Source organism: Tripterygium wilfordii, chromosome 9 (assembly GCF_013401445.1).
Source record: "Tripterygium wilfordii isolate XIE 37 chromosome 9, ASM1340144v1, whole genome shotgun sequence".
NCBI classification, from domain to species: Eukaryota; Viridiplantae; Streptophyta; class Magnoliopsida; order Celastrales; family Celastraceae; genus Tripterygium; species Tripterygium wilfordii.
In genome coordinates this window covers 12870233-12886829 of record NC_052240.1, presented here as the reverse complement: position 1 = coordinate 12886829, position 16597 = coordinate 12870233, and the positions used below count along the sequence as shown (strand labels likewise).

At 37.6% G+C, this 16597-nt stretch overlaps 4 protein-coding genes across 10 annotated transcripts; 2 read left to right on the top strand and 2 right to left on the bottom strand.

The window, feature by feature from the left end:
- Positions 1-1886, top strand: LOC120004969 (protein ELF4-LIKE 3-like). Of its 7 annotated transcripts, none has more exons than XM_038854365.1 (4): positions 1-226; positions 724-804; positions 954-972; positions 1180-1886. In XM_038854365.1, the coding sequence occupies exon 4, from the start codon at positions 1230-1232 to the stop codon at positions 1578-1580; it is 351 nt and encodes a 116-aa protein (XP_038710293.1). In that variant the 5' UTR covers positions 1-226; positions 724-804; positions 954-972; positions 1180-1229; the 3' UTR covers positions 1581-1886. The 7 variants fall into 7 exon arrangements, with proteins under 7 accessions (XP_038710293.1, XP_038710290.1, XP_038710288.1 ...); XM_038854362.1 differs by having other exon boundaries at positions 718-804; XM_038854360.1 differs by having other exon boundaries at positions 718-804; positions 954-1071.
- Positions 1887-5795: 3909 nt separating this feature from the next.
- LOC120005447 (40S ribosomal protein S3-3) lies at positions 5796-8729 on the top strand. The gene is made up of 6 exons (XM_038855073.1): positions 5796-5948; positions 6089-6236; positions 6342-6513; positions 7941-7995; positions 8117-8248; positions 8353-8729. The coding sequence occupies exons 1-6, from the start codon at positions 5919-5921 to the stop codon at positions 8521-8523; spliced, it is 708 nt and encodes a 235-aa protein (XP_038711001.1). The 5' UTR covers positions 5796-5918; the 3' UTR covers positions 8524-8729.
- A 1890-nt stretch (positions 8730-10619) lies between these two features.
- LOC120005449 lies at positions 10620-11311 on the bottom strand. The gene has a single exon (XM_038855075.1). It carries the CDS (start codon positions 11191-11193, stop codon positions 10822-10824), a length of 372 nt encoding a protein of 123 aa, XP_038711003.1. The 5' UTR covers positions 11194-11311; the 3' UTR covers positions 10620-10821.
- A 300-nt stretch (positions 11312-11611) lies between these two features.
- LOC120005448 (GRF1-interacting factor 3-like) lies at positions 11612-15776 on the bottom strand. The gene is made up of 5 exons (XM_038855074.1): positions 15621-15776; positions 15396-15512; positions 15004-15080; positions 12440-12524; positions 11612-12368 (listed from the first exon to the last, which is right to left on the bottom strand). Exons 2-5 carry the CDS (start codon positions 15471-15473, stop codon positions 11967-11969), a joined length of 642 nt encoding a protein of 213 aa, XP_038711002.1. The 5' UTR covers positions 15474-15512; positions 15621-15776; the 3' UTR covers positions 11612-11966.
- Between the last annotated feature and the right edge of the window lie 821 nt (positions 15777-16597).

Genomic DNA, 16597 nt, shown 5'->3' with positions numbered 1-16597 from the left:
TTTGTTTGGACACACAGAGGGGACCGAGCGTGACTGTCAAATCTACATATTCTTTCTCTCTTTCTTTTTTTCTCTCTCCATCTTTCTCTGTTTCTCTCTAAAATTATCGTAATTCTGCGCAGAGCTCCCTCCGGAGATTCGATTCGCAATCGCCGATCTGTTTCCTCGGCTTCCTCTCTTAAATCTTTGTCTTCTCTCGCAGGATCTAATGTTCCAGATTTTGAAGGTATGATGGATGTGCTTGTATATATATAGACAATACAGTTAAATTAATTATTATTTAATCTCTGTTTTGGGTTTAAGTCGGAGTTTAATGAGTTAATTTTCTTCAACTCAAACCGTTGATCTTTCTCTTCTTCTTTTTTTACAGGATTTTCAACCGTTCTTGTAATCTTCTTCTTTTTTAAACTTTAATCCCATCAAAAAAAAAAAGAAGAAGTCTTAGCGAACTTCTTATTTTTTTCCAACTATAAGAATTTATGCTTCTGCCACTACAGAGTTTCATGCTTTTGAACGTTTGAATTCCCTTTTTGGTGATTGTTTTCGGATATTCTTGAATTTCAAGTAAAACTCATTTTCTTTTTTGATTTTGGCATTTGCATATTGGGTTTTGCTTTAGCAGATTCAAAATTATTATTGGCATTTTGGATTTTATATGAGAATGTGTGTTTTTGTTTTGCTTGTAAAAGGTTAGTGATAATAATGCTGTCTCTGCAGTAGCAGGAAGCTTGTTGCCTCATCTTCTCTGCATCATTGACTGGTTTTTTGGGGTCTTTGGGATTCTTCCTTGAAACTGAGTTTTAGGTGGGTATTTTTCTGAGTAAATTAAAAAAAAGGTGTCCTTTTATGGAAAATGGGATCTGCTTTTTCACATCTCATCATAAAAAAATTATGATAAAAAAATTATTACATTAATAATAACTGTATAATTGATGTTTGTTATCATATTTCAGATCCCACTGTAAAGAAAAGGTTAGAACCCATGAAGTCATGATTTCTACTCAGAACTTGTCTCATTTGGCACAAAATGCCTCAGGGAATTTCAAAATTTTGTCTGGGGTATTGGATTGTGTAAGCATGTGCAGATAGGAAGATATGATTATGGGTCTCTCCATATAAAAATTATACTGCCAGTGTCTCATCTTTTGTTTTATTCTTCTTTCTTGATTCTTGATGCAGGTCTGGTTCTGATTTGATAGACTTTTTCTGACTCAACAAAGAAAGATTATATGGAGGGTGACTCATTCTCAGGGCTTGCCAATGGTATGGGTACCCAGATTGATGGCAAGGTCCTTCAGACATTCCAAAAGAATTTTGTTCAAGTCCAAAACATTTTGGATCAGAATAGGCTGCTCATCAATGAAATAAACCAGAACCATGAATCCAAGATCCCTGACAACCTCAGCAGAAATGTGGGTCTGATCAGGGAGCTCAATAATAACATCAGGAGAGTGGTTGACCTGTATTCTGACCTATCCAGCTCCTTCACCAAGTCCATGGATGGTTCTTCTGAGGGTGATTCTAGTGGTGCTTTGAGATCTGATGGAAAAGGAGGCCACAAGAGAAATAGGCCTGCATAGAGAGACTTTCTGGTTCTTGATTCTTTATCATGGTGGAAAGTAAAGGTTTTACAGATGTGTTGAGGTAGAGTTGAACATTATTAGATTCTGAGACCTTTTTTTGTATCTTGTGAGTACTTTCTGTAGTTTGCTTACTCCCTACCATTTCTTAGCGAAATAATCCCCAAAATTTGCAATCTCATTGTATGCCTGTACAACTGTGGATCTAATTGAAACCAAGCATGTCTGTCTCATCTGTTCATTCCTTTCTGCTCCTGTTCTTCATAATGACTAATGGATAATAAAAGTTCAATTTTATCCTCTTTCAGCTTTTAATTCTCTTTTAACTTCTTGGCCTGTGTAGTACAGAGATTTCACCCAGATTATCTTTTTGTGTTGGCCAAATTTAGTACCCTTTTTGATTCCATTATAAACAAAAGTTTTCCAGCATCTCTTAACTTTTTCTGTTTGTCCAAAAGGCTGATGATATCTGCTATTAGTCTTTTACATATTTTTATCTGTCCATCTCCTTTCTATGAATGGATTTCATCATCAACTTTTGATTGAAATCTTCATGATTATCCCTTTATTCCCTTTCAACCTAAGAGCAACAGCAATCTTGGTCTGGGACTTGAGGGTTGAAAACTGTGGTTAAATGTTGCCGGTAAATTGTTCTTGTCCTATACTACTGAATATGAACTAAAAAGCTCCATTGATTGATGATCAATGATGCTAGCTGCTTTTGTTTGTGTATATGGGGAGTAGTGTGGTGTATCATTGTATTCTGTAAACATATATGCATACTCTCTCTGCAGATGCCCTGAGAAAGCATGGCAAGGAAAGCTGCTTTAGATAACCTTTTTGGCTCCCAATCACAGACCACCACAAGAACAGAATCTCAGATAAGAGATGACAGGATTTTTGACTATTATTTTAACCTTTATACATATAAATAAATAGCCAATAACAATCTCTTGGGTAATACTATTGGCAGGGAAATAAAGTAAAGTATTTTGTACAGGTAGTTTCAAGAGGGACAGACAGATGCATATAAACAGTGACACCCAACAACATGACAAGGGGTCCCAGAGAGTTCTCTTTTTTTGGGGATGGAACTCAAACTTCTCTATGCTTATCCCTCTCTCTCTCTATTATACCTCTTTTTTACTTTATTTTTTTTCTTCTTGCTTTTATATTTAGGTTTCTTTATCATTCTTCTTAGTTCTTATGCAATAAATGACCTTTATGACTTTCTGCAACTGGATGATTCCCTGGCAAACTCATTGAGAGCAGCAGATGTCTTTGTTGGTGGACCCAACCCAAGTGTGTATGGAAGCCCAGTTTTTTTTTTCTGATCTTAGTATAATGGCCCACATAATTGATTCTTGGATATGGACTGTTCCTGATTTTAGATTTTTTATATATTGGTGGTGAGGGTGTTGCTTACTCCATCCCACTATTTGGGATCCTTTTGCATTCCAGTCTCTTTGTGTCTGTTGACATTGGAATTTAGGTCATTATGCATCTTACACATACACACTGTTGTCCTGGATTTGGCTAATGCAACTTACCACTATTGGGTAATGTACTAAATTACTAATGTGTGCATATACTTTGCTTATGTGCTTTCTTATTATATGTCTGTTGTTAAGTGAAAGATTCATTGTTGAGCAAAAAAGTGTAGGCAATAATATTAAGGAGAAGAAGGAGGTGAGAGAGATTTGGGCCCAATCTATTTGAGGTATTGTCTACATTTTGGGTTTAAGACTCGCGTGACATTGTTTTTCAAAAAGCACCTCAAATGTTGAGGTATTACTTATTAGTGTTGCAGCTACTACAACTGTTTTCTTGATTTTTTTAACCACATCACTTGATACTTTTCGAGCGATATAGGACATTTTAATGTTCTGACATTCCCCATTCCCTTGCAATTGTGAGCTCGATTATGTGAGGCCTAATAAGTGAACTATATTGGTAATAGAAGGAGGTGAAAGAGGGTTACGCTCAATCCACTTGAAGTATTGTCCACGCTTTAGGCCAATGCCCACATGACTATCCTTAAAAAAACGTCTCAAAGAGTTGAGATATTGGGGCGTCATATAAACTACATCATTTGGTATTTTCAAACGATATGAGACATTTTCATTCCTGATTCAATGACATCTCAACTGATTTGTCAACTAGACCCGACCCTTGCCGGGCATCGATGAAGATGAAACATATGTATAAATATGATCTGTATTTTACAAAACATATATGCCGGCCCGTGTGATTAGTCTAATTAATTGTGGTACGTCTGGATTAAGGTAATCATTATAAGCTGGAACAGCAGATCAGTTTGGTCCCTAATTCCTAGCCAAGACAAAATTAAACATGATTTTATTAAGACATAACATGTGAAATGGGAATCTACTTTTCCTTTCCTTTTGTTTCTTGCATTTCCAGCAATTAATTAGGTTGTAAAGGTGGCTTCCCAAGTCTAGTTTTGGCGTTTTAACCAATATAATTAAAGAAAAGCATAAGAAGAAGATTGGTATGGGTATCTACATCATTAGTTGGATCCTTTTTGGATTAATCCAATTAGAATAATGCACGCTCATGCTTGACATGACCAATTATTGCTTAATAACAACTATAATAATTACAATGATAATGTTGATAATTAAAACTAATTCACAAAAAAAAAAAGCTATTGCAAATCTAATAAATTATTAAATTGCACTATTTGCATTACAAAATGTAATAGTAACCCTTTTGGATTAGGTTTATACATGAACATTCGGTTCACAAAGTTCAACCTCATCAAGACTTGCTAGAAATTACTTAGAAACTACAACTCATAGAATTTGAACCCTTGACCGAGTTTGGTTTTCCATTTTAGAAAATACAATAAACAAAAAATTAGTTAAAATCACTCGAAAATATTAAAAAGAAGAAGAAGATGTTCAATGTTTTATATATCGTGGAAAATGAAAATAGAAAACGAAAATAAAAGGGACCCTTGAGTATTTTCAACTTCCAAATAACGGTGCTTGTTGCTTCAAGATTTTGTCATATGGAGAATTATAGTTAAGGTTGCTTTTGACATTGGTGGTTTTTACAATTTGCACTGATTTTATTGGGAAAAAAAAATTAGCAAATGCAACCCTTGTGAAAGACTGAAAGGTCAAGAGACAAGAATTATAGGCCCCACTAAGTGCTAATATTGGAACTTTTTATGGGAAATGCCTGGGAAACTTTATCTAAACACAACTTGATTAAAAAGTTGGTGTCTAGTGTTACACTTTCAATATATATATTTAGTATAGTTTGATAAATGCTACAATGAATTAGATGGCGACTAATATAGATTAAAAATAGTAAGATACGATAGGTTCATATAATATTATCTTAGTTTTGTGGTTGAGTGGTAAGATGTGTACTCACTCTCCATATAACTAAAGAGGTTATGAGTTTTATAAGTGAAGGACTAAAGAAGTTATGAGTTTTAGACGTGGAAGATGTGGGAAAATTTTTTTTTAAAAAAATTTAAGATAAAACCGTGAGGAGAGGGCAAAAAATCATACCTCGAAACGGACAATACCTGGATATTAAAATACGCATGCATCAACAAAAGATATGATAGGTTCATATAATATTATATTAGTTTTGTGGTTGGTGTATGAAATAATAGACAAAGAGATATATTATTATATATTATTTGGCTGAGAAAATTGTTTATCTAAATCCTACAAGATTAATAATAATGTTCAACGTTATTATGCTAGAATCACCAATCAAAATCAATTTTTTTTAAATAAACAAGGTATTTATTTTATTATTATTATTATAAACGTGAGAGGGACTTGAATATCGTCTTAGTTCAAGTCCTAAAGAGTGGGCTACCACTAGATCAAGAGTTCCTTATTTATTTACCAAGATTATATCATTTCGGGTTTGTTATGGGCCGCACTTTGGGTTGCTACCAACCAAAATAGAAAGCCCATTTAGTGTTAGGCTTAGACTTTTGTTGGAGCCCATATTGTACTCGAATCCTGTGGAGTTGTGGGTGTCTAATTGTCTATAGGATACAAAGGCCATTGATATAGTTGCCATTTGGGCTTGTTTCCCTGGACCTTCTTTTATTGGGTCTAACACTCTCCAAGGCCAATCCCAATCCCATTTATGATAGCCCATTTATTGTTACCCGCCCGTTTACGAGTCTAAAACTCACATCCATTGATAACCAAATACTAAAGTCAGTTTCAGCCGTTCGATTGGTATTTACTCAGATATAATAGCGCTAGGGTTTTCAGACTTAGAGCCACCTCCGCTTGTCATCGGCATCTGCGAGTTATCTCTCTAGCGCAGTCACACACGATGGCAACTCAAATTAGCAAGAAGCGAAAGGTCAGTCTCTCCATCGCCGCCTCTGTTTATTTATCGAGGGATCTGAATTTTTCTCCGTGGACAAACAGTTTTTGATTCAGTTCTCTTAAACCCTGTAGTTCGATTTTTTAACGTCGTGTTTAATTTTGTTTCTGCTGCAGTTCGTCGCTGATGGCGTCTTCTTCGCCGAGCTGAATGAGGTCCTGACTCGGGAGCTTGCCGAGGATGGCTACTCCGGAGTTGAGGTCAGGGTTACTCCGATGCGCACTGAGATCATCATCAGAGCAACCCGTACACAAAACGTCCTCGGTAACGCTTTTGCTTACATTTATTTCATTATCGTTTCGTTGTAGTGATTCTGATTTGTATTTTTTTAATGGATTTCCTTCTCTTTGTTTTTTTTGAAAACATCAGGAGAGAAGGGGAGGAGAATCAGGGAGCTGACCTCCGTGGTGCAGAAGAGGTTCAAGTTCCCAGAGAACAGCGTTGAACTTTATGCCGAGAAGGTTAACAACAGAGGGCTCTGCGCTATTGCTCAGGCTGAGTCTCTTCGCTACAAGCTTCTCGGTGGTCTTGCTGTTCGCAGGTATTTCTCGAATCTATAGTATTTTTTTGTAACGATTCCTCTGCCGTTGTTATATTCATTTATGGTTTTGTTTAATTCACCCACTAGGAGATGAGGAGATTGGTGAAGATCATGTTGGAATATTTGTTGCATATAAGCTCACACATTGAATTGTGAACTGGGATTTTGTAGTGTATTGATACGCCTTAAATTCATGCTTGTTTAAGTTGTTTTAGGCTTTTCACGTGTCTAAGTTCATTCCAACTTTGATTCTTTCATGTTATCTACATAACAGAGTGGTGCTGCTCTGCCATTTTTGTGTCGGAAGATAACGAGAGCCATACCATCTCTATACCATCGTACTCCTGAAATGCATATGATTTTCATGCAGTAGCCTTGGTGGGGATACATCTTCAGAGTTTCATGTTTCAAATTGGACTATTTTTTTTACATTTTAGGATCTCAACCTGTAATTTAATCTCTGAGCCCGTCTGAGCATACTTTTTTCCTATCCTGTTTGTTGCAAAATCGGTTTATTTATATTTCTGACATCAAATGAGTGAGACAATCCTGTTGCTTTATACCTATTTAAAGAAACCTCTTTATCATGTGCATATTTGGGGTTGCTGTTGAAATGAGCAAATGATGTATTCAGCCTTATAGAGTTTTACATGTTTGTGTCATCTATAAAGCAGAGTGGTGTTTCCTCACCATCTCTGTGTCGGAAGATGACGAGATTCAATCTGATCCTCCATGCCATTATCCTCGTGAAATGCCTAATGTTTTCATGCAGTAACCTTGGCGAGTACACATCTCAAGAGTTCTAAGTTTCAAAGTGGCTTAGGAGTTAGGACTTGTGTTCATTTGAGTTTACTTGTCTGTCATTGGATTTGTACGTCTCTTTGAATTTTTGTAAACTTGCTTTTCACCATGACCTGCTTCTTCAAACATGTTTATAGCAAATGGTCTATATATTTTTCTTGGCAAATGAGTCATCACTGTACCTTTCTAGTTTTGGGTTGCAATGAAAGAGCAATATTTCATGCTTTAAATTTTCCTTTGAGGTTTAACATTGGATCAATGTTTTGTTTTGATTATATATTTTGGGATCATGTGGTGCTATTTCATGTCTCATTGACATTGTTTTCGATAGCAGGTTGTCTCTAAATTTGATTGATGTAGAATAACTTTGATCTTTAACTTGAACTCGATGGCTGTTTGTTAGATTTTCTTCGATTTGCATTTTGGTTCAACTACATAGGTCTCTTTACCCCAATTCGTGCTTGTGTTTGTGCTGTGTGTGTCTGAACTAAATATGTAAGAGAATCTGGTTTTAGTGTTTGACAAGGAATCCAGTTCCGTCATTGCATATAGTTTGTTGTGGTTTTGGGATTTATTGTATATAAATCTGCACTTGAAATTAAACTTTTTTGTTGTATTTTATTTAGGGCCTGCTATGGTGTTCTGAGGTTTATAATGGAATCTGGTGCTAAGGGATGTGAGGTTTGTTCATCCAACTCATTTTTGTGTTACAGGTCTTATTGTGGGTTTCCCCACTATTGTTGGGTAAAAAGTTCAGGAAATTGTGTTTTTTTTGGGTTAAATTTTTGTGGATGATGAACAGGTTATTGTTAGTGGAAAGCTAAGGGCTCAGCGTGCCAAGTCTATGAAGTTCAAGGATGGGTACATGATATCATCTGGCCACCCAGTTAATGAATACATCGACTCTGCTGTGAGACATGTGCTGTTGAGACAGGTCTTCTCTATTATTATTATTGATATTATTTTTAATTGGTTTAAATTTTATCCAGGGCACTTTCATTCTCCCTTTATTCTGACGAGCTTGTGATTTTCGTGCAGGGAGTTCTTGGTATCAAGGTAAAGATCATGCTTGATTGGGATCCAAAGGGCAAGCAAGGGCCAACAACTCCTCTACCTGATCTTGTCACAATTCATACTCCCAAGGAGGAAGAGGAATACGTGAGGCCTCCTGTCGTTGCAACTGAGATTGAAGTCCCAGTCGTGGCCTAATTCCAACACTGTTACTCTGTTTGCAGTCCATGCTCTTTGTAGTCTAGACCTCTGAGTGCATTTTTTTTCTTCTCCTTTTCAGCCCTCAGACTAGCTAAAACTCATGTTGGTTTCTTTAAAATGTTGCTAAATATTCTTTCTTTGTCATGGTATGTTGGATTATACAATTTTTGCTGGTTTATGAATTTAGTGGTTTACTTTCTCCATGCTGGTTTATGACTAAGATAGTTTCTTAGTCAGTGATTAGAAGGTAGTTATTTAATAAATATTGTTGGTTTAGTGGTTGCTAAGACTCAGTCTGTAGCTTTTTGTAGGAATGAATGACGATTCATTTAGTGAGAATCATGAGTAACTCATATAATACTCATCTATGTGGAATGTCATAGAGGTCGTATTGGGTTTGAGCCTTTCGTTCTCCTTCCTCTGTAATAATTAAAAGAAAATTCTTTTGGTGGTTATGTCTGAGCTTTTTTGGTGATACTATACTCTTTGATATCATGTCACCAAGATCAGTGGGAAAAAGGCCGGTCGAATGGAACTTTATGGCCCAATTTTTTGTCTTATGAGCCCGTTTGCAAATATATGGGCTTTGTTTACTGTCCAATTCGCAAACCCAGTCAGATCTTAGGCCCACTAATAAGTCGGTTCAAATTCAATTTCCCGATTTTGGATGTAGTGAAGGCGTTTGATTTCAGCAACGGTTGTCGCCGAGTCTCCGAGGGCTCTGTTCTGGCGAAGATGACAGTTACTAATGCATATGGTGGGGGATTCCATTGTTCCATGGGTACTCTGCTCTCGGTTCAAGTGTTCAGCCGTTTCAGTTGTTCCAGGTTCACCTGAGTTCCTTTTGTCGATTGTCCGGTTCATAGCCATCCAAATATGGTTCAGGAAATTGAGTGCGTAGAATTGGAAAATGATGGCTCTCTCGTTCTGAGTTCTGACAGCGGCAGCCTGGCAGGTGCTTCTGTGTTTCAACAATCAGTTTCCTCCACTGCTCAAAGGGTTGATTGGCCATGGCTTGGAAGTGTAGAGGCAACGGTGATTCCCTCCAGAATTTCTGCTTCTGTGTGACATAGGTAGACTCTTCTTCTGCAATTGTTATCTTTTGGCTAAATCAGATTTATTATTTATGGCTTTCCGTGATTTGAGCTTCAATCTGTCTTGAACATTATTTTCCAAAGCTTGGTCCAGTCTTTGTGTGTCATTGATTGCGCTTTTGTTTCTATGATGTGCTAACTTCACTGAAAACTGGCCATCTTCGGAGTGAGACCAGATACGCTTGTCCACCAAACCCCATTGACCTATAGGTATTTTAAGCATGTGTTGCGCAAACGGTTGGTCAAAAAGGCTATGAGAGTGCAGAAATTGAGGCTGGGTTCGGGCGTTTACTTCTCGACATTCTTTGATTGCTTCTCGACAATCAAGAATTCCCTTTCATCAGTATCTTTTCAGGCTAAAAATCAAGGAGGAATTGTTTGGTGATGAACAGAGGGCTCAATAACTGTTGTTAAGGCAGGCAAGGTGGATTAATACTTCAGAGAGCAGATACCTGCTTGATGTGATTTCGAAATTGCATTAGTGATGGTATTGAAATTTTAGACAAGTGGGTATTGTTTAGCAGAACTGATTTTCATTTTAGTGAAGCTGCTGAGAAATTTTTTTCCCATCAATGCTTTGGTTATTCTTAGCATACATGCATTTGTAGACACCTTTGAAAGCAAGGTGTTCTTTCCTGTAATTCCACTTTTTTTTTTTCCTGAACTTATTAATATCAGTTTCATTTACTAGCTGATGGATTATATTCGTCTTTATCTGAACATTGCATTCGCTTTTTGTAATACTTTTGGTGGATGTTGTGTTCTTGATGCCCCATGAATATTCTGTACATTTGTTGCGCTTAGCGATCATTGATGGGCAGTCAACTGAACCATGTTTTTCTTGTTTCTGTAAACCTACTTTTCTTTCAGGCTCTACATTTTTGTTTGTTTGAAAGGATACTACGAGTCAAGAAACAGATTAATCCCCTGAGCTCCTGGCATTTTGGAGAATTTGAAAATCTTCATTCGGATAGCTTCTTATATATCATGGAATGTTGATGATCTGGAATAGAATTCCCTATAGATAATTTCTTGTTACTGGAAAAAGTGGTGCTGTGTACATCTTTATGTGCCCAATTGAAAATAGAGATTTCAAAGTTCACAGGTCGAATTACAAGGGAATATGCAGAGAAACACAATACAAAGACAATCACTGAAACATAAAAGAGATACATAGCAGAAGTGGAAAAGACTTGTACTCTCAGCTTCGCTTGACAGGGTCAAAGTTTGCCACACCAACCACAGCACCAACAATGGCGACAAGCACCACACCACCAGCTACAATGCTGAGTAAGAAGTTCTTGAGAGATGGAGAAACCCCAGAATCAGCAGCTTGTGCCACATCAGGTATAATCATGGAAGCAGTCAAAGCAGCTGCGGTGAGTCCAGTAACAGCTTTCTCCTTCAAGGAAGCCTTGACTTGAATTCTTCCACTGGATTTTGATGCTCCTGCCATGACTCTTGAAGGCCTCAATGGCAGTGGCTTGAACAAGGCATCAGAGCTTGGCACCACCCTCTTTTGACTTGCCTGAGTTAGTGGCATGGCCATTGAAACTGCTGAAGTTGAACCCATTGTTCTGTCTCTAACAATCAACAGTCCTCTCTCTGTCTGTGAATTTCGCAGTTAAATTGAGAAGATGGTGTGGTAGGGGGTTGTTTTTGAGAGGCACAACGGTTTAATGAGAGGTGGAAATTGGAGATATCCAGTGGCTTCATCTATGTCCTATGTGGCAGCTTCTCCATTTGGGATTGGTGGATAAGGTTATCCTGATCGCCCAATCACCATCAAGTTTCAAATACTGAAATACAGAGTGTCTCTCACTTGTCATGGCTGCAATAGTTCTGGACCATTGGTCATGGTTAGGCCCTTCAAGGACTCTGATTTGGGCCGTCTTCTGGGCCCATTGTCTACAAGATGGGCCAGTTCTCTGGGTCTAAATTGCAAGTCATTTGCATGTCAGGTCTTATTATTAGTTTATTACCAATGAAAATTGGAACCCACTGATCGATAACTAAATAAAAACTAGAGATTATCTAAAAGATCTGACAAGACAAAATTCAGACAGACTCTGCATGCATTTGCAAGTTTTACAAGACCAATAGCTAACTCTTGTCCCATTCTATAATACTACAACTAAACCTTTTCCCATCAGTTCCGTGCATTGGCTGGCCAAGAGCTATGAAACCTAACTAATCTGTGGAAAGCTAAAAGGACACGGCAGACCTACCAATCCTTGACTCAAAAGTATCACAAGATAGTAGCAACACTAATCCTTTGGTGGTAAGAGGCCTGTTTATAAACAGCCACAAAATTCAGGTGGATTTCACGTGGCCGCATCATTTTCCTTACTCGGACCCCTTCAAGTGGGAGGATTCCCCATCACCACCATGCCCAGCAGCGGAGTTCCCATGACCATCGGTGCCAGTTGTCCCGGTGTTGGTGCTTCCACCACGCACATCATTCGGTCCTGAAGTTGAAGTGGGGCCAGCGCCGCTACCACCTCCAAGTGTGGCCTCAGAATGCATGGGATGCATGCCATTGTTGGGCCCTACAGGTCTCATCCCCATTTGCATCTGGAAGGCTTGCTGCTGCTGCTGATGTAGCTGTTGCGGATCCTGTATTTGATGTGGATTATTGAATTGTAATGGCATCTTTTGGGGAAAGACACCTTGCTGCTGAGCCATTGCCAATGCCTGAGGATGTTGCATGTAAAATCCTCCCTGTTGCATTGCCGGATGTGGTGACATCTGCAATAATTAAATAACAGGTGAGCATAACATTTAAGAATGTATTATATCCAGTAAGGTCAACTACACACCTGAGCGGGCAATGTTTGGGCTGGTGGTTGAGCATCAGCAATCGCGGCTAGATACATCAAGTTTTTCTGAAGTTGAGCTTGATACCTAAATACAAAATTGTTAAAGAAAAACCACAAGTGTTGGATAAATCAAGTATACATATAGTTTACAAATGAACATGATTGGGAATGAGCACAACACTCATATAATAAGATGGGAGGGAGGAAACATATAAAGAAACCATGGCTTAAGAATCTGCACACCGTACACGCCATTTATTGGGTACCGAATTTTCAAAATTCTCATGCTCATCTAGTTTTTTAAAATCACCATCCATTCTCTAAATCGTAAAAGTAGATCTAGACTATCTTTGTGAGGGAGCATTCACACGAGATTCCAGGTGCTCAGAGCTACCCGGTCACAGTGTAAATTGGTGACGCTTTTGGCTATTGGGGTCTGAGATCTCACATTGAATAGTTCATTCAATGGCTATAGGCTATTGAACCCCCACGCTCTTTAGCACATGATTGAGTCTCATGCATCTAGCATTTCACCACTAACACATCTCGATAGTGGATCATATTCCTAGAATATAACATCTATCTAGTGCAATGTATAGAATATACGACAAAGGTATTTCTATAGATCGGTTATGTCATATAAAAGCAAGAGTTGGATATCCAATTGCTTCATTTGAATTATCAAGAGGATGGCTTCTACCTATTCTATCAATAATATGGAAAATCAAACCTATTTCTCAATTCAATAGAAGTCCAAAGAAAATGAATAAAATACAGTCACAAAAAGCGAGATTTAAATATGGGAAATTTTTTTTTTTAAAAGCAAGATTGATTACACCTACCCCTAATCCTAAACGGAATGTAAAGACATACACATTTGTATGAAAACATAGTATATATTTAGACATGTATAACCCTATTTCGGTCTGGTCTGGAATGAAATGAACTTACATTCATGGAATCGACTCGATCATCAAACTATAGACTTCCTCTTTTGAGGGAAACAAATCTATTGCCTAAGAAATATATTCTAGAAGCTAAAAAGTGTGAAAAAGGGAATTGAATGTAGATGCTATCACACAAACAATCATATACTAGATTCGAGGGAATTGTTTGATTTTATAAGGAATCTTCCATGTGAGGAGTCATTTTTTGGTTCCGTCCGATCATTAATAACTAATATCCTACAATTCTGCATGTGAGGAGTTATTTCTTGATTTCATGCAGTCATTGATAACTTCGTTATATTTAAATAATAGCATAAAGAAACTGCGCTCATAAGAATCCCTGCCTGTCATCCACACTCGAATAAATTTGCTTCCCCAAAACAATGTCCTAGTGGAGGAAGAACTCCTAAAGATAAGAACCATATATAAAAAAAACATAGGGCTCAAGAGAGAGTGAAGAATGACCTTTTGTATATAATCTCACATAATCTTGAATGTTAATTAGTTCTGGTATGTAAATCAACTGATACAATGGAAGCAAAAGTTCCACGCCCCATGAAAATAAGAAATATTAAGCTATCATGCTTGCATATCCACCATATGAGTATCCAACAATTATTTCACTAATTACATATCCAATTTGACCCAAGGATGAATATACAAGTATGTGGATCATTATTGCTAAGAGCTATTCTAGTCATTACATTTCGAAAAATCATAAGGATTCTTCTGAGACATACTCTCCTTATTGTATTTTTCTATGGATCAGTAGGTCGGTAGGTCCATGCATCAATCTAATCAATTATTAGAGGCATCGATTCGATTAAAGCCTGTCCTGATCCCACTCACTGGGTTGATATTCATAAAATTTAATGTCAAAAGCCCCTTTTTTTAATTTGACCTATATTTCAAAGGTTGTTGGAAAAACAGGCCATCATGAAAATGACAACTAAGATACATATGATGCGAATCAAGACAGTTGTCGAGTTTCTTGATGATAAAGGTAGATATATCATGACAAGTTTCCGATTACCATCTTAAACTTCAATCATGGAAACCATAAAAATTGTTTTTCAATTTTATTTTAGACAATGGAAACACACGCCTTGCACAAATAAATCCGGGACACTCAAAGTGGCCCCACATTCAAGCATTAGTAAAATTGCGGGGCCTTTATTCTTGCGGCAAGAAACTTGAACCATGGTCTCCCAGCAAGAGGACTTGAACCATGGTCTCCCAGCAAGAGGCCTTTACCCTCAGTCAACTCATCCGCGACAAGGATTACACTAATATGTCTATCAGTTCAGAGTCTTCAGATGCAGCGGCTAGCTGGCTATAGCGTACAATAAAACTCATAATCCAAAGCTTTTTTGTCCATTGTTCCACAGGGATGGGGAATTGGGGATTCAAAAGCTTGCCCTTAGGCAGAGTGATAATGACCAATGACCGGTTAAACTTGTGGTACCATTTCAATAACAAAATCTGGAGCTAATGATCTAAACATAACAGAGACTAAAGTGCACGTTTATGCAAACAGACAACCAAAAAAGCGCCTGTATGCGCACACACACACACACACACACACACACACAAACACAGAGGGAGAGAGAGACTTACTGGGCACACTCAGCAAGTTTTCCAAGGTTTTGATTGTCCAATATTGCCAGAATCAACTTCTTATTCTCATCCAGATACTGCATCAAGCATTGATAAAGACTCATCAATCTTACCACCATCTCACAATTAAATGATTCACACAGTCATCTCAATAACATTCAAATTAAGGCATCGATTAAGCCGGGCATAATGACAAAACCAACAAAATTTGCAATCAATTAAAACCATATATTCCTTATTTGAAATTAATATATTATCTCCATTATTCAATTCGTCTCCTAAGTTGGAATCCTCCAGAACCGAGCTACCATATCAAGCAGATTACAATAACTCAAAAACCTCATGTCATGAACATATAACAGAGATATAGCGAAAAGGCACAAAGACTATACCTTCTGAATCTGCTCGGTAGTGATGTTTGAAGGAGGAAATGAAGGCACCACCGGGATCATCTGCGGAGGCTGCTGCATCTTTCTTTTACTTTTGTTTTGCTCCCAAAAAACCCTAAGCTAAGACCCCCAAAAGATTTTCCCCAAATCAATAAAAACCCTAATTTGTAACAGAGAATGTCTATGCTTGTTTATCCAATGATAGACATTGAAAGAAAAAGTCAGTACCTTTTTGTGAGTAGGTGCGAGAGCGAAGACAGGAATTGAGGGTGAGGGGGTAGATCTTTCGTTCGATGTCGACGAGGTTTCCAGAAATTTAAGACAAACAAAATCGAAGTGTGTGCCACTTAAGCGGTAGTTGATATTCCACACGTCTGTTTGTGGCCAACATAAAATTTATAGATTTCAGTATTTCACCATCAATAACCAGTCTAGTTGCAAAATTATCCCTCTAAGGTTTAAATTAGATGGGGAGGGCTTGAATGCAAAACATTAATGTGAGCAACCAAGTATCAAGGAGGGTCAAAGCCCAAAACCTTCTTACAATGTGGGATTCGATTTAGGTGCATTTTAGTCGCACCCTGATCTTTTCAAATACATTATCTGTTAATTGTATCCTTGAAATTTTTTGATATTTCTAATCACATTATAATAACTAAAATCTCAGACCCTAAGGCCTAAAATGATTCAACACCTCTGCTTTGTCACCTCTTGTTTGTTATATTCCAGGTTCATTTCATGAAACTGTAGCCAGACACTAAACCGATTAGATGGCTAGTAGGGAAATTATTATAAGACTCGTCCATCAAGAGAGACAAAGAGCTAGATAGATCAAATAGATAGCACGATGGTGGGGACTTTTTTTGTAGTTTAGATTCAATAAAGAGTAATTGCGATTAAGGATCAAATGGCGATTTTGCGAGAAAAGTAAATAGTCCAAAGAGAGGTTACTTTTTCGTTATCTAAAAGGAAAAATGAAACCGACACCCGAGTATGTAGAGGAAAACCTCACCTCCTTTGACTTGCAAATTGTCATCAACCGCTGATCGAGTTGCCAATATCTGACCTTGCTAGTGGTGAAGGTGAGAGAGAAGTTGAAAGGGGTGGGGTGTGAAGAGCTCACGCCTAAAAAAACACAAGGTCAAAGCAAAGTCAACATAAATCGAGATATAGTTAGTAAAATTCAGGGGTGTGATTAAAGTTTA